Raw genomic sequence first — 25,258 nt, forward strand, 5'->3', positions numbered from 1 at the left:
CGATTCCGAACGCCCCTTAACCTTCCCACCACCCCGGCTCTGAGGAGAACGAGTCCCCCTGGCTCCTGCCCCCCTGGGGTCTCTCTCTCTCTCTCTCTCTTTGTCTCTCTCTCTCCGCGCGGACTGAGGTCCCTCGTTCCCCACCCTCCACCTCCCCACCCAACCCACCCCGCCGGTCGAAGGCGGCCGGGCGGTTCTCGGTGTCCAGTGTCAGGACTCTGGCCGCGGCACTGCGGAGAGACAGGTCGGGCAGGCGATGGGGGCGCGGCCCCTTTAATGAGTGACGCCTTTAAGGGCTGATCAGCTGACTCTTATCTCCGGCGGACAGCCGGAGTGTGCAGGCTGCAAGGGTTGGTCTCGGAGAGAGTGTGGTGATTCCACAACGTGTGCTACCTGCTCGTACCTGAGCCTCTACGGAGACAGGCGGTCCAGGAAGGAGGAGGGGGAAGGATTACAAGCTCCGGCAGGACCCCTCTCGGAATCAGATTGTACTTATTTTCCACCACCCCCACCACCCACCGCCCCCACCCCCCACCCCCAACCTTCTCTTTTAGCTAAACCGCCGGGTTGTCGGGGAGAAGCCCTTTGACGACAAAACTGGACCGACAGGTTCCTGGGAAGCAGCTGTCGGAGCGAGACTCAGCGAGCTGGTGTTCATCAGGACTGGTGAGAGTGAGGGAGACGAGGGAGGGAGAGAGGGAGGGAGGGAGGGAAGCGGAGGGTGGCCTCGGGGGGGTGGGGGGGGGCTGCTGCGGACACTCCGCGAGGTGGACTGTAGTCCGGGACGGGGTGGGGGGGGAGGTTGGGGGTGGTGGGAGGGGGCGCCATCGAAAGGGGGGGCTGATCGACTGTGGGGGGTGGCGCAGAGGAGAGGGAGATGGAGGGAGGGAAGTGGGGGGTGGTCTCGGGGGTGGGGGCTGCTGCGGACGCTCCGCGAGGTGGACTGTAGTCCGGGACGGGGTGGGGGGGGGGTGGTTGGGTGGGGGGGGGGGGTGGCGCGATTGAAAGGGGGGCTGATCGACTGTGGGGGGCGGCGCAGAGGAGAGGGAGACGGAGGGAGGGAAGCGGAGGGTGGCGTCGTGGGCAGCTGCGGACGCTCCGTGAGGTGGACTGTAGTCCGGGACGGGAGTGGTGGGGGGCGCGATTGAAAAGGGGGCTGCTGATCGACTGTGGCGGGCGGCTCGGAGGAGAGGGAGAGGGAGAGAGGGAGACGGAGGGAGGGAAGCAGAGGGTGTTTCAGGGCTGCTGTGGACGCTCCGCGAGGTGAAATTTAGTCTGGGATTGGGGGGTGGGGTGTGGGTGTGATTGAAAGGGGGAGGGCTGATCGACTGTGGGGGGCGGCGCGGAGGAGAGGGAGCTGGTTCCGGGGGTGGGGTGGGAATGGAGGTGGGGAGTCGGAGCGAGATCGACACCCGAGGGGAGGGGGGGAGGGCAGTGCCGAATTCACGGGCCCCCACCAACAGGCCGCTCGGCCCATCCGACTCTTGCCAGCCTAGCGCGTCCCGACCAACCCCCTTCTTCTGTCGCCTGTGCGCCCAACTCCGTCCAAAGACCCTTCTGCTCTTTCCTCCCCACCCCCCCCCCCACTGTGTTTATCCAGCTCGCACGCCCCCTCCCTCCGCCCCCCCCAACAACCCCCTACCCCTCACCCCAACCCTCCTACTCCAATGTATCTCTGCTATCCACCTCGATGCTCTCCCTGTGGGAGCGAGTTCCGCCTTCGACCCCCCCACCTCCTCTACTCCTGAATTTCGCACCCACCCTCCCACCCTAAATTGGCCCCATTGGATTTTTTCAAGGGGTCGCTCGAGAAGCTGGAATCGGAGGAGAGCAGAGACCCCAGAGGGTTGTAGGAGGAAGTTACAGAGATAGGGAGGGAGGGAGGGGGGTGAGGGAGGGATTTGAACAGGAGGACGAGAATTGTAGGGGCTGGAGGAGGTTACAGAGATAGGGAGGGAGGGGGGTGAGGGAGGAGGGATTTGAACATCAGGATCTGAGCCCGTGTGGGTCAGCGAGCGCGGGGAGATAGGGGGGTGAACGGGATTCCTCGTTCAGTTCCCAGGGGGGGAAATGCTGCACTCCTGCGGTGGGGGAGCGCTGACTCGCTGTTCGGCACTGTTGCAATGCCAGACATGAGAAGACCTGTCAGGTGAAGATACCTGTGGCTTAGGCCACAACTGGCAGGCTCACACGCAATTGCACTCCTGGCAGGAGAGGGTTCCAGCCTCGTAAATACTATCCAACGCCCCCACCCAACAAGAGGAGGCCATTCGGCCCCTCAAGTCTGCCCCGGTCTCTGAGTGAGACGTTCACCCAGTCCCACTGCGCGCCCCCCCCGACTTCCCCCGCAGCCCTTCTCCCTGTTAACTTGCCCACTCTCCTCTCTCAGAGAGCGACCCCATTCCCTCTCGTCCGCCTCGATTGACCCTGTCTCCCCCACACTCTCAGACAGTGCGTTCCAGATCCTAACCACTCGATTGACCCTGTCTCCCCCACACTCTCAGACAGTGCGTTCCAGATCCTAACCACTCGATTGACCCTGTCTCCCCCACACTCTCAGACAGTGCGTTCCAGATCCTAACCACTCGATTGACCCTGTCTCCCCCACTCTCTCAGACAGTGTGTTCCAGATCCTAACCACTCGATTGACCCTGTCTCCCCCACTCTCTCAGACAGCACGTTCCAGATCCTAACCACTCGATTGACCCTGTCTCCCCCACACTCCCAGACAGTGCGTTCCAGATCCTAACCACTCGATTGACCCTGTCTCCCCCACTCTCTCAGACAGTGCGTTCCAGATCCTAACCACTCGATTGACCCTGTCTCCCCCACTCTCTCAGACAGCACGTTCCAGATCCTAACCACTCGATTGACCCTGTCTCCCCCACTCTCTCAGACAGCACGTTCCAGATCCTAACCACTCGATTGACCCTGTCTCCCCCACACTCCCAGTGCGTTCCAGATCCTAACCACTCGATTGACCCTGTCTCCCCCACACTCTCAGACAGCACGTCCCAGATCCTAACCACTCGATTGACCCTGTCTCCCCCACACTCCCAGTGCGTTCCAGATCCTAACCACTCGATTGACCCTGTCTCCCCCACACTCTCAGACAGCACGTCCCAGATCCTAACCACTCGATTGACCCTGTCTCCCCCACACTCTCAGACAGTGCGTTCCAGATCCTAACCACTCGATTGACCCTGTCTCCTCCACACTCTTAGACAGTGTGTTCCAGATCCTAACCACTCGATTGACCCTGTCTCCCCTGGACAGGGAGGGATTTGAACAGGAGGGTGAGAATTGTAGGGGCTGGAGGAGGTTACAGAGATAGGGAGGGAGGGGGTGAGGGAGGGATTTGAACAGGAGGATGAGAATTGTAGGGGCTGGAGGAGGTTACAGAGATAGGGAGGGAGGGGGTGAGGGAGGGATTTGAACAGGAGGATGAGAATTGTAGGGGCTGGAGGAGGTTACAGAGATAGGGAGGGAGGGGGTGAGGGAGGGATTTGAACAGTAGGATGAGAATTGTAGGGGCTGGAGGAGGTTACAGAGATAGGGAGGGAGGGGGGTGAGGGAGGGATTTGAACAGGAGGATGAGAATTGTAGGGGCTGGAGGAGGTTACAGAGATAGGGAGGGAGGGGGTGAGGGAGGGATTTGAACAGGAGGATGAGAATTGTAGGGGCTGGAGGAGGTTACAGAGATATGGAGGGAGGGGGTAAGGGAGGGAGGGATTTGAACAGGAGGAGGAGAATTTGAAAGTGGAGGCGTTGCTGGACCGGGACCCGGTGTGGGGTCAGCGATCTCGTGGAGCGGGTCTGGGGGGGGGGATCATGGGTGGAGTTAGGGAGGAGGTGAATTTGTGGGGAGGAGGTCAGAATGGACACGGCTGGAGTGGGAAGTGAGGGAGGGGGGGATGGAGCTACTGGACGCAGCGATTAACCTTCTCCATCTCTCTCTCTCTCTCTATCTCTCTCTCTCTGTGCTTGTCCGCCAAGGTCGCTTCACTGAGGTGAGGGCAGGAACGTGCCGGGGATCCCCGAGGCGCAGGGGGCGAGCGGCTGGGCCTCCACTCCCGCCAGGGTGGGTGGGGAGGAGGAGGAGACCCGGCCCGCGAAGCCTTCCGCGGGCGAATAGCCGGGCGCCATGGCCGCGTCGCAGCTGGAGTGCCTGGAGGAGGACAACGTCAACGTCCAGCTCTCGGAGTGCTTCCCCCAGTTCGTCTACTGCGAGAGGCAGCGCCACGCCCTGGAGGCCCTCATGGGCGAGGGCCTGGGGGCTTTCCACCAGTGCGTCAAGCGGGAGGGCCTCCGCCCCTTCCTGTCCGCCGAGGAAGCCCGCCGCATCCACGCCAGCGCCGAGGACTACCGACACGGCATGGGGGCAGCGGGGCCTGGGGAGGGGGAGGGGGAGGAGGGCAGCGAGAAGGGCCAGGACCTCTCCCTCACCTACTGGCCTGTCAAGTCGGACACCCAGGCCCCCTACCTCGCCCTGGGCTGGCCGGAGACGGGCATGTGGAGGGGCATCACCCGGGTCACCGTCTACACCCACCCGCCCATGGAGAACACGCCGACCATCAAGGAGGTCATACGGAAGCTTCTGCAGAAGGCAAACCAGGTAGGTGAAGAGTGTTATCTAAATGGGGAGAGATTGCAGAGCTCTGAGAGGTACAGAGGGATCTGGGTGTCCTAGTGCATGAGTCACAAAAGGTTAGTGTGAAGAGTATTATTTAAATGGTGAGAGATTGCAGAGCTCTGAGGTGCAGAGGGATCTGGGTGTCCTAGTGCATGAGTCACAAAAGGTTAGTGTGAAGAGTATTATCTAAATGGGGAGAGATTGCAGAGCTCTGAGGTACAGAGGGATCTGGGTGTCCTAGTGCATGAGTCACAAAAGGTTAGTGTGCAGATACAGCGAGTAATTAGGAAGCTAATAGAATATTATCGTTTATTGTGAGGGGGAATTGAATACAAATGTAGGGAGGTTATGCTTCAGTTGTACAGGGCACTGGTGAGGCCACGTAGACTCATAGACGTTTACAGCACAGCAGGAGGCCATTCATCCCATCGTGTTCTCATCAGTCAACAAAGATCCGACGACACTAATTGCATTTTCCAGCGCCTGGCTCATAGCCCTGGGAGGCTATGGCAACGCAAGTGAATATCCGAATACTTCTTAAACGTTACGAGAGTTTCTGACGCAACCACCATTTCAGGCAGTGAGTTCCAGACTCCCACCGACCTCTGCCTGAGATACATCTCATCTGGGCCTGAGAATTCATCCAATTTTACGGCCGCTAAACCTGCTCATGCCCCCATATCTGGAGTGTTGTGGACAGTATTGGTCTCCTTATTTAAGGAAGGATGTAACGGCGTTGGGAGCAGTTCAGAGAAGGTTTACCAGACTAACACCAGGAATGCGCGGCCTGTTTTATGAGGGAAGGTCGGACAGGTTAGGCTCGTATCCGCTGGAGTTTAGAAGAGTGAGAGGCGACTCGATTGAAACGTTTAAGATCCTGAGGGGTCTTGGACAGGGGGGGATGTGGAGAAGAGGTTTCCTCTTGTGGGAGAATCTAGAACGAGGAGGGGGGGGTCACTGTTTAAAAATAAGGGGTTACCCAATTAGGACAGAGAGGAGGGGAAATGTTCTCTCTCCGAGGGTGGTGAGTCTTTGGAACTCTCTCCCTCAACAGGAGGTGGAAGCAGAGACTTTGAATATTTTGAAGGCCGGGGTGGATAAATTCTGGATTCACAAGGGGGTGACAGGTTATCGGGTAGGGGGGGGCGGTAGGGAGGCGGGAATGTGGGGTTGAGGGGACAATCGGATCAGCCACCATCTTATTGAATGGGGCAGCAGGTTAGAGGGGCCGAGTGGCCGACTCCTGCTCCGAATTCGTGTGTGACGCATGTTTAACCAATCACAGTTGAGTTTTTTTTTCCACTGGGACTGGAGTACCGTGTGCAGTTCTGGTCGCCACATTATAGGAAGGATGTGATTGCACTGGAGGGGGTGCAGAGGAGATTCACCAGGATGTTGCCTGGGATGAAACATTTAAGTTATGAAGAGAGGTTTGGATAGACTTGGGTTGTTTTTGTTGGAGCAGAGAAGACTGAGGGGCGACCTGATCGAGGTGTACAAGATTATGAGGGGCATGGACAGGGTGGATAGGGAGCAGCTGTCCCCCTTAGTTGAAGGGTCAGTCACGAGGGGGACATAATTTCAAGGTGAGGGGGGCAGGAGGTTTAGGGAGGATGTGAGGAGAAGCTTTTTTACCCAGAGGATGGGGAGGGTCTGGAATGCGCTGCCTGGGAGGGTGTTGGAGTTGGGTTAGCCTCACATCCTTTAAAAAGCACCTGGTTGAGCGCTTGGCACCTCATAAACATTCAAGGCGATGGGGCCAAGTGCTGGTCAATGGGATTAGGGAGGTAGGTCAGGTGTTTCTCACAGGGTCGGCGCAGACTCGATGGGCCGAAGAGCCTCTTCTGCACTGTGATTCTGTGATCCTGTGAGTTACAGACTGGAATCTAATCGAGGGGTTCGGGGTGGTTTATATATAGAATAACAGATACCCAGGAGGGAGTTTCTGAATTAATCTTCATAATCCCAGCTCAGTATCCTGCTCGGTGTCAGTACTGAGGGAGTGCCGCACTGTCGGAGGGTCAGTACTGAGGGAGTGCTGCACAGTCAGAGGGTCAGTACTGAGGGAGCACTGCACAGTCAGAGGGTCAGTGCTGAGGGAGTGCTGCACTGTCTGAGGGTCAGTACTGAGGGAGTGCTGCACTGTCGGAGGGTCAGTGCTGAGGGAGTGCTGCACTGTCGGAGGGTCAGTACTGAGGGAGTGCCGCACTGTCAGAGGGTCAGTACTGAGGGAGTGCTGCACTGTCAGAGGGTCAGTACTGAGTGAGTGCTGCACTGTCAGAGGGTCAGTACTGAGGGAGTGCTGCACTGTCAGAGGGTCAGTACTGAGGAAATACTGCACTGTCGGAGGGTCAGTACTGAGGGAGTGCCGCACTGTCAGAGGGTCAGTACTGAGGGAGTGCTGCACTGTCAGAGGGTCAGTACTGAGGAAATACTGCACTGTCGGAGGGTCAGTACTGAGGGAGTGCTGCACTGTCAGAGGGTCAGTACTGAGGGAGCGCTGCACTGTCAGAGGGTCAGTACTGAGTGAGTGCTGCACTGTCAGAGGGTCAGTACTGAGGAAATACTGCACTGTCAGAGTGTGAGTACTGAGGGAGTGCTGCACTGTCGGAGGGTCAGTACTGAGGGAGTGCTGCACTGTCGGAGGGTCAGTGCTGAGGGAGTGCTGCACTGTCGGAGGGTCAGTGCTGAGGGAGTGCTGCACTGTCGGAGGGTCAGTACTGAGGGAGTGCTGCACTGTCGGAGGGTCAGTGCTGAGGGAGTGCTGCACTGTCGGAGGGTCAGTACTGAGGGAGTGCCGCACTGTCAGAGGGTCAGTACTGAGGGAGTGCTGCACTGTCAGAGGGTCAGTACTGAGGGAGTGCTGCACTGTCAGAGGGTCAGCACTGAGGGAGTGCTGCACTGTCAGAGGGTCAGTACTGAGGGAGTGCTGCACTGTCAGAGGGTCAGTGCTGAGGGAGTGCTGCACTGTCGGAGGGTCAGTGCTGAGGGAGTGCTGCACTGTCGGAGGGTCAGTACTGAGGGAGTGCTGCACTGTCGGAGGGTCAGTACTGAGGGAGTGCTGCACTGTCAGAGGGTCAGTACTGAGGGAGTGCTGCACTGTCAGAGGGTCAGTACTGAGGGAGTGCTGCACTGTCAGAGGGTCAGTACTGAGGGAGTGCTGCACTGTCAGAGGGTCAGTACTGAGGGAGTGCTGCACTGTCAGAGGGTCAGTACTGAGGGAGTGCTGCACTGTCAGAGGGTCAGTACTGAGGGAGTGCTGCACTGTCAGAGGGTCAGTACTGAGGGAGTGCTGCACTGTCAGAGGGTCAGTACTGAGGGAGTGCTGCACTGTCAGAGGGTCAGTACTGAGGGAGTGCTGCACTGTCAGAGGGTCAGTACTGAGGGAGTGCTGCACTGTCAGAGGGTCAGTACTGAGGGAGTGCTGCACTGTCGGAGGGTCAGTACTGAGGGAGTGCTGCGCTGTCAGAGGGTCTGTACTGAGGGAGTGCTGCACTGTCAGAGGGTCAGTACTGAGGGAGTGCCGCACTGTCGGAGGGTCAGTACTGAGGGAGTGCCGCACTGTCAGAGGGTCAGTACTGAGGGAGTGCTGCACGGTCAGAGGGTCAGTACTGAGGGAGTGCTGCACTGTCAGAGGGTCAGCACTGAGGGAGTGCTGCACTGTCAGAGGGCCAGTGCTGAGGGAGTGCTGCACTGTCAGAGGGTCAGTGCTGAGGGAGTGCTGCACTGTCGGAGGGTCAGTGCTGAGGGAGTGCTGCACTGTCGGAGGGTCAGTACTGAGGGAGTGCTGCACTGTCGGAGGGTCAGTACTGAAGGAGTGCTGCACTGTCAGAGGGTCAGTACTGAGGGAGTGCTGCACTGTCAGAGGGTCAGTACTGAGGGAGTGCTGCACTGTCGGAGGGTCAGTGCTGAGGGAGTGCTGCACTGTCGGAGTGTAGGGAGCAGTCACCCCCCGGTGTCCTGGGGCCCAGGATTTACCCCATCAGCCGACATCAGCGAAACAAACTGATGAGCTGGGTCACTATCAGCGATGCCGCATGCGGGATCTTGCTGTGCGCTCCTCGGCTGCCGGGCCCCCGGCACGACAGCACTGAGCACGTGCGTCAGAGAGAGAGAGCCCCCTCCTCGGCTGTGACTCCCTTGTGGAGCTCACGAGGAGGTGACGGGCGCTTGAGAAATGCAGGTCCTTTTTGTCAGCTGCCTTGACTTGTGCAGTGCGGGCTGTGTACCTCATCCTGGAAGTCACAGTCCCTCAGGCCGGCTGATTCATTCTCATCCTGTGGTTAAATATTTTCAGCAAGTCTCCCAGCAAGTTATGTAAACAATGTACCTGTATGCAAATAATGTCAGGTGTTGTGAGAGAGACAGAGAGAGAGAGAGAGGGACTGAAAGAGAGAGAGAGGGACTGAAAGAGAGAGAGAGAGAGGAACTGAAAGAGAGAGAGAGATGGAGGGACTGAAAGAGAGAGAGAGAGAGAGAGGGACTGAAAGAGAGAGAGAGAGAGAGGAACTGAAAGAGAGAGAGAGATGGAGGGACTGAAGGAGAGTGGGACTGAAAGAGAGAGAGAGAGAGAGGAACTGAAAGAGAGAGAGAGATGGAGGGACTGAAAGAGAGAGAGACTGAAAAAGAGAGAGAGAGAGAGAGGGACTGAAAGAGAGAGAGACTGAAAAAGAGAGAGAGAGAGAGAGGGACTGAAAGAGAGAGAGAGAGAGAGGGACTGAAAGAGAGAGAGAGAGAGGGGGACTGAAAGAGAGAGAGAGAGAGAGGGACTGAAGGAGAGAGAGAGGGGGACTGAAAGAGAGAGAGAGGGACTGAAGGAGAGAGAGAGGGGGACTGAAAGAGAGAGAGAGGGACTGAAAGAGAGAGAGCGACTGAAAGAGAGAGAGGGACTAAAAGAAAGAGAGAGGGACTGAAAGAGAGAGAGAGAGAGGGACTGAAAGAGAGAGAGAGATGGAGGGACTGAAAGAGAGAGAGAGACTGAAAGAGAGAGAGAGAGAGAGGGACTGAAAGACAGAGAGAGATAGAGGGACTGAAAGAGAGAGAGAGAGAGAGGGACTGAAAAAGGGAGAGAGAGAGAGAGAGGGACTGAAAGAGAGAGAGAGACTGAAAGAGAGAGAGAGGGACTGAAAGAGAGAGAGAGAGAGAGGAACTGAAAGAGAGAGAGAGATGGAGGGACTGAAAGAGAGAGAGAGAGAGAGGGACTGAAAGAGAGAGAGAGAGAGAGGAACTGAAAGAGAGAGAGAGATGGAGGGACTGAAGGAGAGTGGGACTGAAAGAGAGAGAGAGAGAGAGGAACTGAAAGAGAGAGAGAGATGGAGGGACTGAAAGAGAGAGAGACTGAAAAAGAGAGAGAGAGAGAGAGGGACTGAAAGAGAGAGAGACTGAAAAAGAGAGAGAGAGAGAGAGGGACTGAAAGAGAGAGAGAGAGAGAGGGACTGAAAGAGAGAGAGAGAGAGGGGGACTGAAAGAGAGAGAGAGAGAGAGGGACTGAAGGAGAGAGAGAGGGGGACTGAAAGAGAGAGAGAGGGACTGAAGGAGAGAGAGAGGGGGACTGAAAGAGAGAGAGAGGGACTGAAAGAGAGAGAGCGACTGAAAGAGAGAGAGGGACTGAAAGAAAGAGAGAGGGACTGAAAGAGAGAGAGAGAGAGGGACTGAAAGAGAGAGAGAGATAGAGGGACTGAAAGAGAGAGAGAGAGAGAGGGACTGAAAAAGGGAGAGAGAGAGAGAGAGGGACTGAAAGAGAGAGAGAGACTGAAAGAGAGAGAGAGGGACTGAAAGAGAGAGAGAGAGTGAGGGACTGAAAGAGAGAGAGAGATGGAGGGACTGAAAGAGAGAGAGAGACTGAAAGAGAGAGAGAGAGAGAGGGACTGAAAGACAGAGAGAGATAGAGGGACTGAAAGAGAGAGAGAGAGAGAGGGACTGAAAAAGGGAGAGAGAGAGAGAGAGGGACTGAAAGAGAGAGAGAGACTGAAAGAGAGAGAGAGGGACTGAAAGAGAGAGAGAGAGTGAGGGACTGAAAGAGAGAGAGAGATGGAGGGACTGAAAGAGAGTGGGACTGAAAGAGAGAGAGAGAGAGAGGAACTGAAAGACAGAGAGATATAGAGGGACTGAAAGAGAGAGGGACTGAAAAAGAGAGAGAGAGAGAGAGGGACTGAAAGAGAGAGCGAGAGAGAGAGAGGGACTGAAAGAGAGAGAGAGGGATTGAAAGAGGGAGAGAGAGAGAAGGACTGAAAGAGAGAGAGAGAGAGGGACTGAAAGAGAGAGAGAGATGGAGGGACTGAAAGAGAGAGGGACTGAAAGAGAGAGAGAGAGAGAGGGACTGAAAGAGAGAGGGACTGAAAGAGAGAGAGCGACTGAAAGAGAGAGAGAGACTGAAAGAGAGAGAGAGGGACTGAAAGAGAGAGAGAGAGAGAGGGACTGAAAGAGAGAGAGAGAGAGAGGGACTGAAAGAGAGAGAGAGGGACTGAAAGATAGAGAGAGAGGGACTGAAATAGAGAGAGAGGGACTGAAAGAGAGAGGGACTGAAAGAGAGAGAGAGAGAGGGACTGAAAGAGAGAGAGAGAGGGACTGAAAGAGAGAGAGAGGGACTGAAAGAGAGAGAGAGAGAGGGACTGAAAGAGAGAGAGAGATGGAGGGACTGAAAGAGAGAGAGAGACTGAAAGAGAGAGAGAGAGAGAGGGACTGAAAGACAGAGAGAGATAGAGGGACTGAAAGAGAGAGAGAGAGAGAGGGACTGAAAAAGGGAGAGAGAGAGAGAGAGGGACTGAAAGAGAGAGAGAGACTGAAAGAGAGAGAGAGGGACTGAAAGAGAGAGAGAGAGAGAGGAACTGAAAGAGAGAGAGAGATGGAGGGACTGAAAGAGAGAGAGAGAGAGAGGGACTGAAAGAGAGAGAGAGAGAGAGGAACTGAAAGAGAGAGAGAGATGGAGGGACTGAAGGAGAGTGGGACTGAAAGAGAGAGAGAGAGAGAGGAACTGAAAGAGAGAGAGAGATGGAGGGACTGAAAGAGAGAGAGACTGAAAAAGAGAGAGAGAGAGAGAGGGACTGAAAGAGAGAGAGACTGAAAAAGAGAGAGAGAGAGAGAGGGACTGAAAGAGAGAGAGAGAGAGAGGGACTGAAAGAGAGAGAGAGAGAGGGGGACTGAAAGAGAGAGAGAGAGAGAGGGACTGAAGGAGAGAGAGAGGGGGACTGAAAGAGAGAGAGAGGGACTGAAGGAGAGAGAGAGGGGGACTGAAAGAGAGAGAGAGGGACTGAAAGAGAGAGAGCGACTGAAAGAGAGAGAGGGACTGAAAGAAAGAGAGAGGGACTGAAAGAGAGAGAGAGAGAGGGACTGAAAGAGAGAGAGAGATAGAGGGACTGAAAGAGAGAGAGAGAGAGAGGGACTGAAAAAGGGAGAGAGAGAGAGAGAGGGACTGAAAGAGAGAGAGAGACTGAAAGAGAGAGAGAGGGACTGAAAGAGAGAGAGAGAGTGAGGGACTGAAAGAGAGAGAGAGATGGAGGGACTGAAAGAGAGAGAGAGACTGAAAGAGAGAGAGAGAGAGAGGGACTGAAAGACAGAGAGAGATAGAGGGACTGAAAGAGAGAGAGAGAGAGAGGGACTGAAAAAGGGAGAGAGAGAGAGAGAGGGACTGAAAGAGAGAGAGAGACTGAAAGAGAGAGAGAGGGACTGAAAGAGAGAGAGAGAGTGAGGGACTGAAAGAGAGAGAGAGATGGAGGGACTGAAAGAGAGTGGGACTGAAAGAGAGAGAGAGAGAGAGGAACTGAAAGACAGAGAGATATAGAGGGACTGAAAGAGAGAGGGACTGAAAAAGAGAGAGAGAGAGAGAGGGACTGAAAGAGAGAGCGAGAGAGAGAGAGGGACTGAAAGAGAGAGAGAGGGATTGAAAGAGGGAGAGAGAGAGAAGGACTGAAAGAGAGAGAGAGAGAGGGACTGAAAGAGAGAGAGAGATGGAGGGACTGAAAGAGAGAGGGACTGAAAGAGAGAGAGAGAGAGAGGGACTGAAAGAGAGAGGGACTGAAAGAGAGAGAGCGACTGAAAGAGAGAGAGAGACTGAAAGAGAGAGAGAGGGACTGAAAGAGAGAGAGAGAGAGAGGGACTGAAAGAGAGAGAGAGAGAGAGGGACTGAAAGAGAGAGAGAGGGACTGAAAGATAGAGAGAGAGGGACTGAAATAGAGAGAGAGGGACTGAAAGAGAGAGGGACTGAAAGAGAGAGAGAGAGAGGGACTGAAAGAGAGAGAGAGAGGGACTGAAAGAGAGAGAGAGGGACTGAAAGAGAGAGAGAGAGGGGGACTGAAAGAGAGAGAGAGATGGAGGGACTGAAAGAGAGAGAGAGACTGAAAGAGAGAGAGAGAGAGAGGGACTGAAAGACAGAGAGAGATAGAGGGACTGAAAGAGAGAGAGAGAGAGAGGGACTGAAAAAGGGAGAGAGAGAGAGAGAGGGACTGAAAGAGAGAGAGAGACTGAAAGAGAGAGAGAGGGACTGAAAGAGAGAGAGAGAGTGAGGGACTGAAAGAGAGAGAGAGATGGAGGGACTGAAAGAGAGTGGGACTGAAAGAGAGAGAGAGAGAGAGGAACTGAAAGACAGAGAGATATAGAGGGACTGAAAGAGAGAGGGACTGAAAAAGAGAGAGAGAGAGAGAGGGACTGAAAGAGAGAGCGAGAGAGAGAGAGGGACTGAAAGAGAGAGGGACTGAAAGAGAGAGGGACTGAAAGAGAGAGAGAGGGATTGAAAGAGGGAGAGAGAGAGAAGGACTGAAAGAGAGAGAGAGAGAGGGACTGAAAGAGAGAGAGAGATGGAGGGACTGAAAGAGAGTGGGACTGAAAGAGAGAGAGAGAGAGAGGAACTGAAAGAGAGAGAGAGATAGAGGGACTGAAAGAGAGAGGGACTGAAAGAGAGAGAGCGACTGAAAGAGAGAGAGAGACTGAAAGAGAGAGAGAGGGACTGAAAGAGAGAGAGAGAGAGAGGGACTGAAAGAGAGAGAGAGAGAGAGGGACTGAAAGAGAGAGAGAGGGACTGAAAGATAGAGAGAGAGAGGGACTGAAATAGAGAGAGAGGGACTGAAAGAGAGAGGGACTGAAAGAGAGAGAGAGAGAGGGACTGAAAGAGGGAGAGAGGGACTGAAAGAGAGAGAGAGAGAGGGACTGAAAGAGAGAGAGACTGAAAGAGAGAGAGAGGGGTTGAAAGAGATAGAGAGGGACTGAAAGAGAGAGAGAGGGACTGAAAGAGAGAGAGAGAGAGAGAGAGAGAGAAGGACTGAAAGAGAGAGAGAGGGACTGAAAGAGAGAGAGAGAGAGGGATTGAAAGAGATAGAGAGAGGGATTGAAAGAGAGAGAGGGATTGAAAGAGAGAGAGAGAGGGATAGAGGGACTGAAAGAGAGAGGGACTGAAAGAGAGAGAGAGGGAGGGACTGAAAGAGAGAGAGAGAGGGACTGAAAGAGAGAGAGAGGGACTGAAAGAGAGAGAGAGAGAGGGACTGAAAGAGAGAGAGAGATGGAGGGACTGAAAGAGAGAGAGAGAGATGGAGGGACTGAAATAGAGAGAGAGGGACTGAAAGAGAGAGGGACTGAAAGAGAGAGAGAGAGAGGGACTGAAAGAGGGAGAGAGGGACTGAAAGAGAGAGAGAGAGAGGGACTGAAAGAGAGAGAGACTGAAAGAGAGAGAGAGGGGTTGAAAGAGATAGAGAGGGACTGAAAGAGAGAGAGAGGGACTGAAAGAGAGAGAGAGAGAGAGAGAGAGAGAGAAGGACTGAAAGAGAGAGAGAGGGACTGAAAGAGAGAGAGAGAGAGGGATTGAAAGAGATAGAGAGAGGGATTGAAAGAGAGAGAGGGATTGAAAGAGAGAGAGAGAGAGAGATAGAGGGACTGAAAGAGAGAGGGACTGAAAGAGAGAGAGAGGGAGGGACTGAAAGAGAGAGAGAGAGGGACTGAAAGAGAGAGAGAGGGACTGAAAGAGAGAGAGAGAGAGGGACTGAAAGAGAGAGAGAGATGGAGGGACTGAAAGAGAGAGAGAGATGGAGGGACTGAAAGAGAGAGAGAAAGAGTGGGACTGAAAAAGGGAGAGAGAGAGAGAGAGGGACTGAAAGAGAGAGAGAGACTGAAAGAGAGAGAGAGGGACTGAAAGAGAGAGAGAGAGTGAGGGACTGAAAGAGAGAGAGAGATGGAGTGACTGAAAGAGAGTGGGACTGAAAGAGAGAGAGAGAGAGAGGAACTGAAAGACAGAGAGATATAGAGGGACTGAAAGAGAGAGGGACTGAAAAAGAGAGAGAGAGAGAGAGGGACTGAAAGAGAGAGCGAGAGAGAGAGAGGGACTGAAAGAGAGAGGGACTGAAAGAGAGAGGGACTGAAAGAGAGAGAGAGGGATTGAAAGAGGGAGAGAGAGAGAAGGACTGAAAGAGAGAGAGAGAGAGGGACTGAAAGAGAGAGAGAGATGGAGAGACTGAAAGAGAGTGGGACTGAAAGAGAGAGAGAGAGAGAGGAACTGAAAGAGAGAGAGAGATAGAGGGACTGAAAGAGAGAGGGACTGAAAGAGAGAGAGCGACTGAAAGAGAGAGAGAGACTGAAAGAGAGAGAGAGGGACTGAAAGAGAGAGAGAGAGAGAGGGACTGAAAGAGAGAGAGAGAGAGAGGGACTGAAAGAGAGAGAGAGGGACTGAAAGATAGAGAGAGAGAGGGACTGAAATAGAGAGAGAGGGACTGAAAGAGAGAGGGACTGAAAGAGAGAGAGAGAGAGGGACTGAAAGAGGGAGAGAGGGACTGAAAGAGAGAGAGAGAGAGGGACTGAAAGAGAGAGAGACTGAAAGAGAGAGAGAGGGGTTGAAAGAGATAGAGAGCGACTGAAAGAGAGAGAGAGGGACTGAAAGAGAGAGAGAGAGAGAGAGAGAAGGACTGAAAGAGAGAGAGAGGGACTGAAAGAGAGAGAGAGAGAGGGATTGAAAGAGATAGAGAGAGGGATTGAAAGAGAGAGAGGGATTGAAAGAGAGAGAGAGAGGGATAGAGGGACTGAAAGAGAGAGGGACTGAAAGAGAGAGAGAGGGAGGGACTGAAAGAGAGAGAGAGAGGGACTGAAAGAGAGAGAGAGGGACTGAAAGAGAGAGAGAGAGAGGGACTGAAAGAGAGAGAGAGATGGAGGGACTGAAAGAGAGAGAGAGATGGAGGGACTGAAATAGAGAGAGAGGGACTGAAAGAGAGAGGGACTGAAAGAGAGAGAGAGAGAGAGGGACTGAAAGAGGGAGAGAGGGACTGAAAGAGAGAGAGAGAGAGGGACTGAAAGAGAGAGAGACTGAAAGAGAGAGAGAGGGGTTGAAAGAGATAGAGAGGGACTGAAAGAGAGAGAGAGGGACTGAAAGAGAGAGAGAGAGAGAGAGAGAGAGAAGGACTGAAAGAGAGAGAGAGGGACTGAAAGAGAGAGAGAGAGAGGGATTGAAAGAGATAGAGAGAGGGATTGAAAGAGAGAGAGGGATTGAAAGAGAGAGAGAGAGAGATAGAGGGACTGAAAGAGAGAGGGACTGAAAGAGAGAGAGAGGGAGGGACTGAAAGAGAGAGAGAGAGGGACTGAAAGAGAGAGAGAGGGACTGAAAGAGAGAGAGAGAGAGGGACTGAAAGAGAGAGAGAGATGGAGGGACTGAAAGAGAGAGAGAGATGGAGGGACTGAAAGAGAGAGAGAGAGAGTGGGACTGAAAGAGAGAGAGAGAGAGAGGGACTGAAAGAGAGTGGGACTGAAAGAGAGAGAGAGAGGGACTGAAAGAGAGTGGGACTGAAAGAGAGAGAGAGAGAGAGGAACTGAAAGACAGAGAGAGATAGAGGGACTGAAAGAGAGAGGGACTGAAAAAGGGAGAGAGAGAGAGAGAGGGACTGAAAGAGAGAGAGAGGGATTGAAAGAGGGAGAGAGAGAGAAGGACTGAAAGAGAGAGAGAGATGGAGGGACTGAAAGAGAGAGAGAGATGGACGGACTGAAAGAGAGTGGGACTGAAAGAGAGAGAGAGAGAGAGAGAGGAACTGAAAGAGAGAGAGAGATAGAGGGACTGAAAGAGAGAGGGACTGAAAGAGAGAGAGCGACTGAAAGAGAGAGAGCGACTGAAAGAGAGAGAGCGACTGAAAGAGAGAGAGAGACTGAAAGAGAGAGAGAGGGACTGAAAGAGAGAGAGAGAGGGACTGAAAGAGAGAGAGAGAGAGAGGGACTGAAAGAGAGAGAGAGGGACTGAAAGATAGAGAGAGAGAGGGACTGAAATAGAGAGAGAGGGACTGAAAGAGAGAGGGACTGAAAGAGAGAGAGAGAGAGGGACTGAAAGAGGGAGAGAGGGACTGAAAGAGAGAGAGAGAGAGGGACTGAAAGAGAGAGAGACTGAAAGAGAGAGAGAGGGGTTGAAAGAGATAGAGAGGGACTGAAAGAGAGAGAGAGGGACTGAAAGAGAGAGAGAGAGAGAGAGAGAGAGAGAAGGACTGAAAGAGAGAGAGAGGGACTGAAAGAGAGAGAGAGAGAGGGATTGAAAGAGATAGAGAGAGGGATTGAAAGAGAGAGAGGGATTGAAAGAGAGAGAGAGAGAGATAGAGGGACTGAAAGAGAGAGGGACTGAAAGAGAGAGAGAGGGAGGGACTGAAAGAGAGAGAGAGAGGGACTGAAAGAGAGAGAGAGGGACTGAAAGAGAGAGAGAGAGAGGGACTGAAAGAGAGAGAGAGATGGAGGGACTGAAAGAGAGAGAGAGATGGAGGGACTGAAAGAGAGAGAGAGAGAGTGGGACTGAAAGAGAGAGAGAGAGAGAGGGACTGAAAGAGAGTGGGACTGAAAGAGAGAGAGAGAGGGACTGAAAGAGAGAGAGAGATGGAGGGACTGAAAGAGAGAGAGAGATGGAGGGACTGAAAGAGAGAGAGAGAGAGTGGGACTGAAAGAGAGAGAGAGAGAGAGGGACTGATAGAGAGTGGGACTGAAAGAGAGAGAGAGAGGGACTGAAAGAGAGTGGGACTGAAAGAGAGAGAGAGAGAGAGGAACTGAAAGACAGAGAGAGATAGAGGGACTGAAAGAGAGAGGGACTGAAAAAGGGAGAGAGAGAGAGAGGGACTGAAAGAGAGAGAGAGGGATTGAAAGAAGGAGAGAGAGAGAAGGACTGAAAGAGAGAGAGAGATGGAGGGACTGAAAGAGAGAGAGAGATGGAGGGACTGAAAGAGAGTGGGACTGAAAGAGAGAGAGAGAGAGAGGAACTGAAAGAGAGAGAGAGATAGAGGGACTGAAAGAGAGAGGGACTGAAAGAGAGAGAGCGACTGAAAGAGAGAGAGAGACTGAAAGAGAGAGAGGGGGACTGAAAGAGAGAGAGAGAGAGAGGGACTGAAAGAGAGAGAGAGAGAGAGGGACTGAAAGAGAGAGAGAGGGACTGAAAGATAGAGAGAGAGAGGGACTGAAATAGAGAGAGAGGGACTGAAAGAGAGAGGGACTGAAAGAGGGAGAGAGGGACTGAAAGAGAGAGAGAGAGAGGGACTGAAAGAGAGAGAGAGGGACTGAAAGAGAGAGAGAGGGATTGAAAGAGGGAGAGAGAGAGAAGGACTGAAAGAGAGAGAGAGAGAGGGACTGAAAGAGAGAGAGAGATGGAGGGACTGAAAGAGAGAGGGACTGAAAGAGAGAGAGAGAGAGAGGGACTGAAAGAGAGAGGGACTGAAAGAGAGAGAGCGACTGAAAGAGAGAGAGAGACTGAAAGAGAGAGAGAGGGACTGAAAGAGAGAGAGAGAGAGAGGGACTGAAAGAGAGAGAGAGAGAGAGGGACTGAAAGAGAGAGAGAGGGACTGAAAGATAGAGAGAGAGGGACTGAAATAGAGAGAGAGGGACTGAAAGAGAGAGGGACTGAAAGAGAGAGAGAGAGAGGGACTGAAAGAGAGAGAGAGAGGGACTGAAAGAGAGAGAGAGGGACTGAAAGAGAGAGAGAGAGAGGGACTGAAAGAGAGAGAGAGATGGAGGGACTGAAAGAGAGAGAGAGACTGAAAGAGAGAGAGAGAGAGAGGGACTGAAAGACAGAGAGAGATAGAGGGACTGAAAGAGAGAGAGAGAGAGAGGGACTGAAAAAGGGAGAGAGAGAGAGAGAGGGACTGAAAGAGAGAGAGAGACTGAAAGAGAGAGAGAGGGACTGAAAGAGAGAGAGAGAGTGAGGGACTGAAAGAGAGAGAGAGATGGAGGGACTGAAAGAGAGTGGGACTGAAAGAGAGAGAGAGAGAGAGGAACTGAAAGACAGAGAGATATAGAGGGACTGAAAGAGAGAGGGACTGAAAAAGAGAGAGAGAGAGAGAGGGACTGAAAGAGAGAGCGAGAGAGAGAGAGGGACTGAAAGAGAGAGGGACTGAAAGAGAGAGGGACTGAAAGAGAGAGAGAGGGATTGAAAGAGGGAGAGAGAGAGAAGGACTGAAAGAGAGAGAGAGAGAGGGACTGAAAGAGAGAGAGAGATGGAGGGACTGAAAGAGAGTGGGACTGAAAGAGAGAGAGAGAGAGAGGAACTGAAAGAGAGAGAGAGATAGAGGGACTGAAAGAGAGAGGGACTGAAAGAGAGAGAGCGACTGAAAGAGAGAGAGAGACTGAAAGAGAGAGAGAGGGACTGAAAGAGAGAGAGAGAGAGAGGGACTGAAAGAGAGAGAGAGAGAGAGGGACTGAAAGAGAGAGAGAGGGACTGAAAGATAGAGAGAGAGAGGGACTGAAATAGAGAGAGAGGGACTGAAAGAGAGAGGGACTGAAAGAGAGAGAGAGAGAGGGACTGAAAGAGGGAGAGAGGGACTGAAAGAGAGAGAGAGAGAGGGACTGAAAGAGAGAGAGACTGAAAGAGAGAGAGAGGGGTTGAAAGAGATAGAGAGGGACTGAAAGAGAGAGAGAGGGACTGAAAGAGAGAGAGAGAGAGAGAGAGAGAGAAGGACTGAAAGAGAGAGAGAGGGACTGAAAGAGAGAGAGAGAGAGGGATTGAAAGAGATAGAGAGAGGGATTGAAAGAGAGAGAGGGATTGAAAGAGAGAGAGAGAGGGATAGAGGGACTGAAAGAGAGAGGGACTGAAAGAGAGAGAGAGGGAGGGACTGAAAGAGAGAGAGAGAGGGACTGAAAGAGAGAGAGAGGGACTGAAAGAGAGAGAGAGAGAGGGACTGAAAGAGAGAGAGAGATGGAGGGACTGAAAGAGAGAGAGAGAGATGGAGGGACTGAAATAGAGAGAGAGGGACTGAAAGAGAGAGGGACTGAAAGAGAGAGAGAGAGAGGGACTGAAAGAGGGAGAGAGGGACTGAAAGAGAGAGAGAGAGAGGGACTGAAAGAGAGAGAGACTGAAAGAGAGAGAGAGGGGTTGAAAGAGATAGAGAGGGACTGAAAGAGAGAGAGAGGGACTGAAAGAGAGAGAGAGAGAGAGAGAGAGAGAGAAGGACTGAAAGAGAGAGAGAGGGACTGAAAGAGAGAGAGAGAGAGGGATTGAAAGAGATAGAGAGAGGGATTGAAAGAGAGAGAGGGATTGAAAGAGAGAGAGAGAGAGAGATAGAGGGACTGAAAGAGAGAGGGACTGAAAGAGAGAGAGAGGGAGGGACTGAAAGAGAGAGAGAGAGGGACTGAAAGAGAGAGAGAGGGACTGAAAGAGAGAGAGAGAGAGGGACTGAAAGAGAGAGAGAGATGGAGGGACTGAAAGAGAGAGAGAGATGGAGGGACTGAAAGAGAGAGAGAAAGAGTGGGACTGAAAAAGGGAGAGAGAGAGAGAGAGGGACTGAAAGAGAGAGAGAGACTGAAAGAGAGAGAGAGGGACTGAAAGAGAGAGAGAGAGTGAGGGACTGAAAGAGAGAGAGAGATGGAGTGACTGAAAGAGAGTGGGACTGAAAGAGAGAGAGAGAGAGAGGAACTGAAAGACAGAGAGATATAGAGGGACTGAAAGAGAGAGGGACTGAAAAAGAGAGAGAGAGAGAGAGGGACTGAAAGAGAGAGCGAGAGAGAGAGAGGGACTGAAAGAGAGAGGGACTGAAAGAGAGAGGGACTGAAAGAGAGAGAGAGGGATTGAAAGAGGGAGAGAGAGAGAAGGACTGAAAGAGAGAGAGAGAGAGGGACTGAAAGAGAGAGAGAGAGAGAGGAACTGAAAGAGAGAGAGAGATAGAGGGACTGAAAGAGAGAGGGACTGAAAGAGAGAGAGCGACTGAAAGAGAGAGAGAGACTGAAAGAGAGAGAGAGGGACTGAAAGAGAGAGAGAGAGAGAGGGACTGAAAGAGAGAGAGAGAGAGAGGGACTGAAAGAGAGAGAGAGGGACTGAAAGATAGAGAGAGAGAGTGACTGAAATAGAGAGAGAGGGACTGAAAGAGAGAGGGACTGAAAGAGAGAGAGAGAGAGGGACTGAAAGAGGGAGAGAGGGACTGAAAGAGAGAGAGAGAGAGGGACTGAAAGAGAGAGAGACTGAAAGAGAGAGAGAGGGGTTGAAAGAGATAGAGAGGGACTGAAAGAGAGAGAGAGGGACTGAAAGAGAGAGAGAGAGAGAGAGAGAAGGACTGACAGAGAGAGAGAGGGACTGAAAGAGAGAGAGAGAGAGGGATTGAAAGAGATAGAGAGAGGGATTGAAAGAGAGAGAGGGATTGAAAGAGAGAGAGAGAGGGATAGAGGGACTGAAAGAGAGAGGGACTGAAAGAGAGAGAGAGGGAGGGACTGAAAGAGAGAGAGAGAGGGACTGAAAGAGAGAGAGAGGGACTGAAAGAGAGAGAGAGAGAGGGACTGAAAGAGAGAGAGAGATGGAGGGACTGAAAGAGAGAGAGAGATGGAGGGACTGAAATAGAGAGAGAGGGACTGAAAGAGAGAGGGACTGAAAGAGAGAGAGAGAGAGAGGGACTGAAAGAGGGAGAGAGGGACTGAAAGAGAGAGAGAGAGAGGGACTGAAAGAGAGAGAGACTGAAAGAGAGAGAGAGGGGTTGAAAGAGATAGAGAGGGACTGAAAGAGAGAGAGAGGGACTGAAAGAGAGAGAGAGAGAGAGAGAGAGAGAAGGACTGAAAGAGAGAGAGAGGGACTGAAAGAGAGAGAGAGAGAGGGATTGAAAGAGATAGAGAGAGGGATTGAAAGAGAGAGAGGGATTGAAAGAGAGAGAGAGAGAGATAGAGGGACTGAAAGAGAGAGGGACTGAAAGAGAGAGAGAGGGAGGGACTGAAAGAGAGAGAGAGAGGGACTGAAAGAGAGAGAGAGGGACTGAAAGAGAGAGAGAGAGAGGGACTGAAAGAGAGAGAGAGATGGAGGGACTGAAAGAGAGAGAGAGATGGAGGGACTGAAAGAGAGAGAGAGAGAGTGGGACTGAAAGAGAGAGAGAGAGAGAGGGACTGAAAGAGAGTGGGACTGAAAGAGAGAGAGAGAGGGACTGAAAGAGAGTGGGACTGAAAGAGAGAGAGAGAGAGAGGAACTGAAAGACAGAGAGAGATAGAGGGACTGAAAGAGAGAGGGACTGAAAAAGGGAGAGAGAGAGAGAGAGGGACTGAAAGAGAGAGAGAGGGATTGAAAGAGGGAGAGAGAGAGAAGGACTGAAAGAGAGAGAGAGATGGAGGGACTGAAAGAGAGAGAGAGATGGACGGACTGAAAGAGAGTGGGACTGAAAGAGAGAGAGAGAGAGAGAGAGGAACTGAAAGAGAGAGAGAGATAGAGGGACTGAAAGAGAGAGGGACTGAAAGAGAGAGAGCGACTGAAAGAGAGAGAGCGACTGAAAGAGAGAGAGCGACTGAAAGAGAGAGAGAGACTGAAAGAGAGAGAGAGGGACTGAAAGAGAGAGAGAGAGGGACTGAAAGAGAGAGAGAGAGAGAGGGACTGAAAGAGAGAGAGAGGGACTGAAAGATAGAGAGAGAGAGGGACTGAAATAGAGAGAGAGGGACTGAAAGAGAGAGGGACTGAAAGAGAGAGAGAGAGAGGGACTGAAAGAGGGAGAGAGGGACTGAAAGAGAGAGAGAGAGAGGGACTGAAAGAGAGAGAGACTGAAAGAGAGAGAGAGGGGTTGAAAGAGATAGAGAGGGACTGAAAGAGAGAGAGAGGGACTGAAAGAGAGAGAGAGAGAGAGAGAGAGAGAGAAGGACTGAAAGAGAGAGAGAGGGACTGAAAGAGAGAGAGAGAGAGGGATTGAAAGAGATAGAGAGAGGGATTGAAAGAGAGAGAGGGATTGAAAGAGAGAGAGAGAGAGATAGAGGGACTGAAAGAGAGAGGGACTGAAAGAGAGAGAGAGGGAGGGACTGAAAGAGAGAGAGAGAGGGACTGAAAGAGAGAGAGAGGGACTGAAAGAGAGAGAGAGAGAGGGACTGAAAGAGAGAGAGAGATGGAGGGACTGAAAGAGAGAGAGAGATGGAGGGACTGAAAGAGAGAGAGAGAGAGTGGGACTGAAAGAGACCGAGAGAGAGAGGGACTGAAAGAGAGTGGGACTGAAAGAGAGAGAGAGAGGGACTGAAAGAGAGAGAGAGATGGAGGGACTGAAAGAGAGAGAGAGATGGAGGGACTGAAAGAGAGAGAGAGAGAGTGGGACTGAAAGAGAGAGAGAGAGAGAGGGACTGAAAGAGAGTGGGACTGAAAGAGAGAGAGAGAGGGACTGAAAGAGAGTGGGACTGAAAGAGAGAGAGAGAGAGAGGAACTGAAAGACAGAGAGAGATAGAGGGACTGAAAGAGAGAGGGACTGAAAAAGGGAGAGAGAGAGAGAGGGACTGAAAGAGAGAGAGAGGGATTGAAAGAAGGAGAGAGAGAGAAGGACTGAAAGAGAGAGAGAGATGGAGGGACTGAAAGAGAGAGAGAGATGGAGGGACTGAAAGAGAGTGGGACTGAAAGAGAGAGAGAGAGAGAGGAACTGAAAGAGAGAGAGAGATAGAGGGACTGAAAGAGAGAGGGACTGAAAGAGAGAGAGCGACTGAAAGAGAGAGAGAGACTGAAAGAGAGAGAGAGGGACTGAAAGAGAGAGAGAGAGAGAGGGACTGAAAGAGAGAGAGAGAGAGAGGGACTGAAAGAGAGAGAGAGGGACTGAAAGATAGAGAGAGAGAGGGACTGAAATAGAGAGAGAGGGACTGAAAGAGAGAGGGACTGAAAGAGAGAGAGAGAGAGGGACTGAAAGAGGGAGAGAGGGACTGAAAGAGAGAGAGAGAGAGGGACTGAAAGAGAGAGAGAGGGACTGAAAGAGAGAGAGAGAGAGGGACTGAAAGAGAGAGAGAGATGGAGGGACTGAAAGAGAGAGAGAGATGGAGGGACTGAAAGAGAGAGAGAGAGAGTGGGACTGAAAGAGAGAGAGAGAGAGAGGGACTGAAAGAGAGTGGGACTGAAAGAGAGAGAGAGAGGGACTGAAAGAGAGTGGGACTGAAAGAGAGAGAGAGAGAGAGGAACTGAAAGACAGAGAGAGATAGAGGGACTGAAAGAGAGAGGGACTGAAAAAGGGAGAGAGAGAGAGAGGGACTGAAAGAGAGAGAGAGGGATTGAAAGAGGGAGAGAGAGAGAAGGACTGAAAGAGAGAGAGAGATGGAGGGACTGAAAGAGAGAGAGAGATGGACGGACTGAAAGAGAGTGGGACTGAAAGAGAGAGAGAGAGAGAGGAACTGAAAGAGAGAGAGAGATAGAGGGACTGAAAGAGAGAGAGAGGGACTGAAAGAGAGAGAGAGAGAGGGACTGAAAGAGAGAGAGAGATGGAGGGACTGAAAGAGAGAGAGAGAGAGAGGAACTGAAAGAGAGAGATAGAGGGACTGAAAGAGAGAGGGACTGAAAGAGAGAGAGCGACTGAAAGAGAGAGAGAGACTGAAAGAGAGAGAGAGGGACTGAAAGAGAGAGAGAGAGAGAGGGACTGAAAGAGAGAGAGAGAGAGAGGGACTGAAAGAGAGAGAGAGGGACTGAAAGATAGAGAGAGAGAGGGACTGAAATAAAGAGAGAGGGACTGAAAGAGAGAGGGACTGAAAGAGAGAGAGAGAGAGGGACTGAAAGAGGGAGAGAGGGACTGAAAGAGAGAGAGAGAGAGGGACTGAAAGAGAGAGAGACTGAAAGAGAGAGAGAGGGGTTGAAAGAGATAGAGAGGGACTGAAAGAGAGAGAGAGGGACTGAAAGAGAGAGAGAGAGAGAGAGAGAGAGAAGGACTGAAAGAGAGAGAGAGGGACTGAAAGAGAGGGAGAGAGAGGGATTGAAAGAGATAGAGAGAGGGATTGAAAGAGAGAGAGGGATTGAAAGAGAGAGAGAGAGAGATAGAGGGACTGAAAGAGAGAGGGACTGAAAGAGAGAGAGAGGGAGGGACTGAAAGAGAGAGAGAGAGGGACTGAAAGAGAGAGAGAGGGACTGAAAGAGAGAGAGAGAGAGGGACTGAAAGAGAGAGAGAGATGGAGGGACTGAAAGAGAGAGAGAGATGGAGGGACTGAAAGACAGAGAGAGATAGAGGGACTGAAAGAGAGAGGGACTGAAAAAGGGAGAGAGAGAGAGAGGGACTGAAAGAGAGAGAGAGGGATTGAAAGAGGGAGAGAGAGAGAAGGACTGAAAGAGAGAGAGAGATGGAGGGACTGAAAGAGAGAGAGAGATGGAGGGACTGAAAGAGAGTGGGACTGAAAGAGAGAGAGAGAGAGAGGAACTGAAAGAGAGAGAGAGATAGAGGGACTGAAAGAGAGAGGGACTGAAAGAGAGAGAGCGACTGAAAGAGAGAGAGAGACTGAAAGAGAGAGAGAGAGGGA

The 25,258-nt window shown here is 52.3% G+C and overlaps 1 protein-coding gene across 1 annotated transcript in view; it reads left to right on the forward strand.

Annotated features, from left to right (window-relative positions):
- Positions 1 to 520: 520 nt before the first annotated feature.
- The window catches only part of LOC121274964 (protein FAM83E-like), a 101,554-nt gene continuing 76,816 nt past the window's right edge, over positions 521 to 25,258 (forward strand). The window contains exons 1-2 of the mRNA XM_041182337.1: positions 521 to 666; positions 3,997 to 4,615. Of these exons, the coding sequence (XP_041038271.1) occupies positions 4,145 to 4,615 (471 nt within the window). The 5' untranslated portion in view covers positions 521 to 666; positions 3,997 to 4,144. The remainder of the gene's footprint in view (positions 667 to 3,996; positions 4,616 to 25,258) is intronic.

This window comes from Carcharodon carcharias (assembly GCF_017639515.1).
Source record: "Carcharodon carcharias isolate sCarCar2 chromosome 39 unlocalized genomic scaffold, sCarCar2.pri SUPER_39_unloc_3, whole genome shotgun sequence".
Taxonomy (NCBI): domain Eukaryota; kingdom Metazoa; phylum Chordata; class Chondrichthyes; order Lamniformes; family Lamnidae; genus Carcharodon; species Carcharodon carcharias.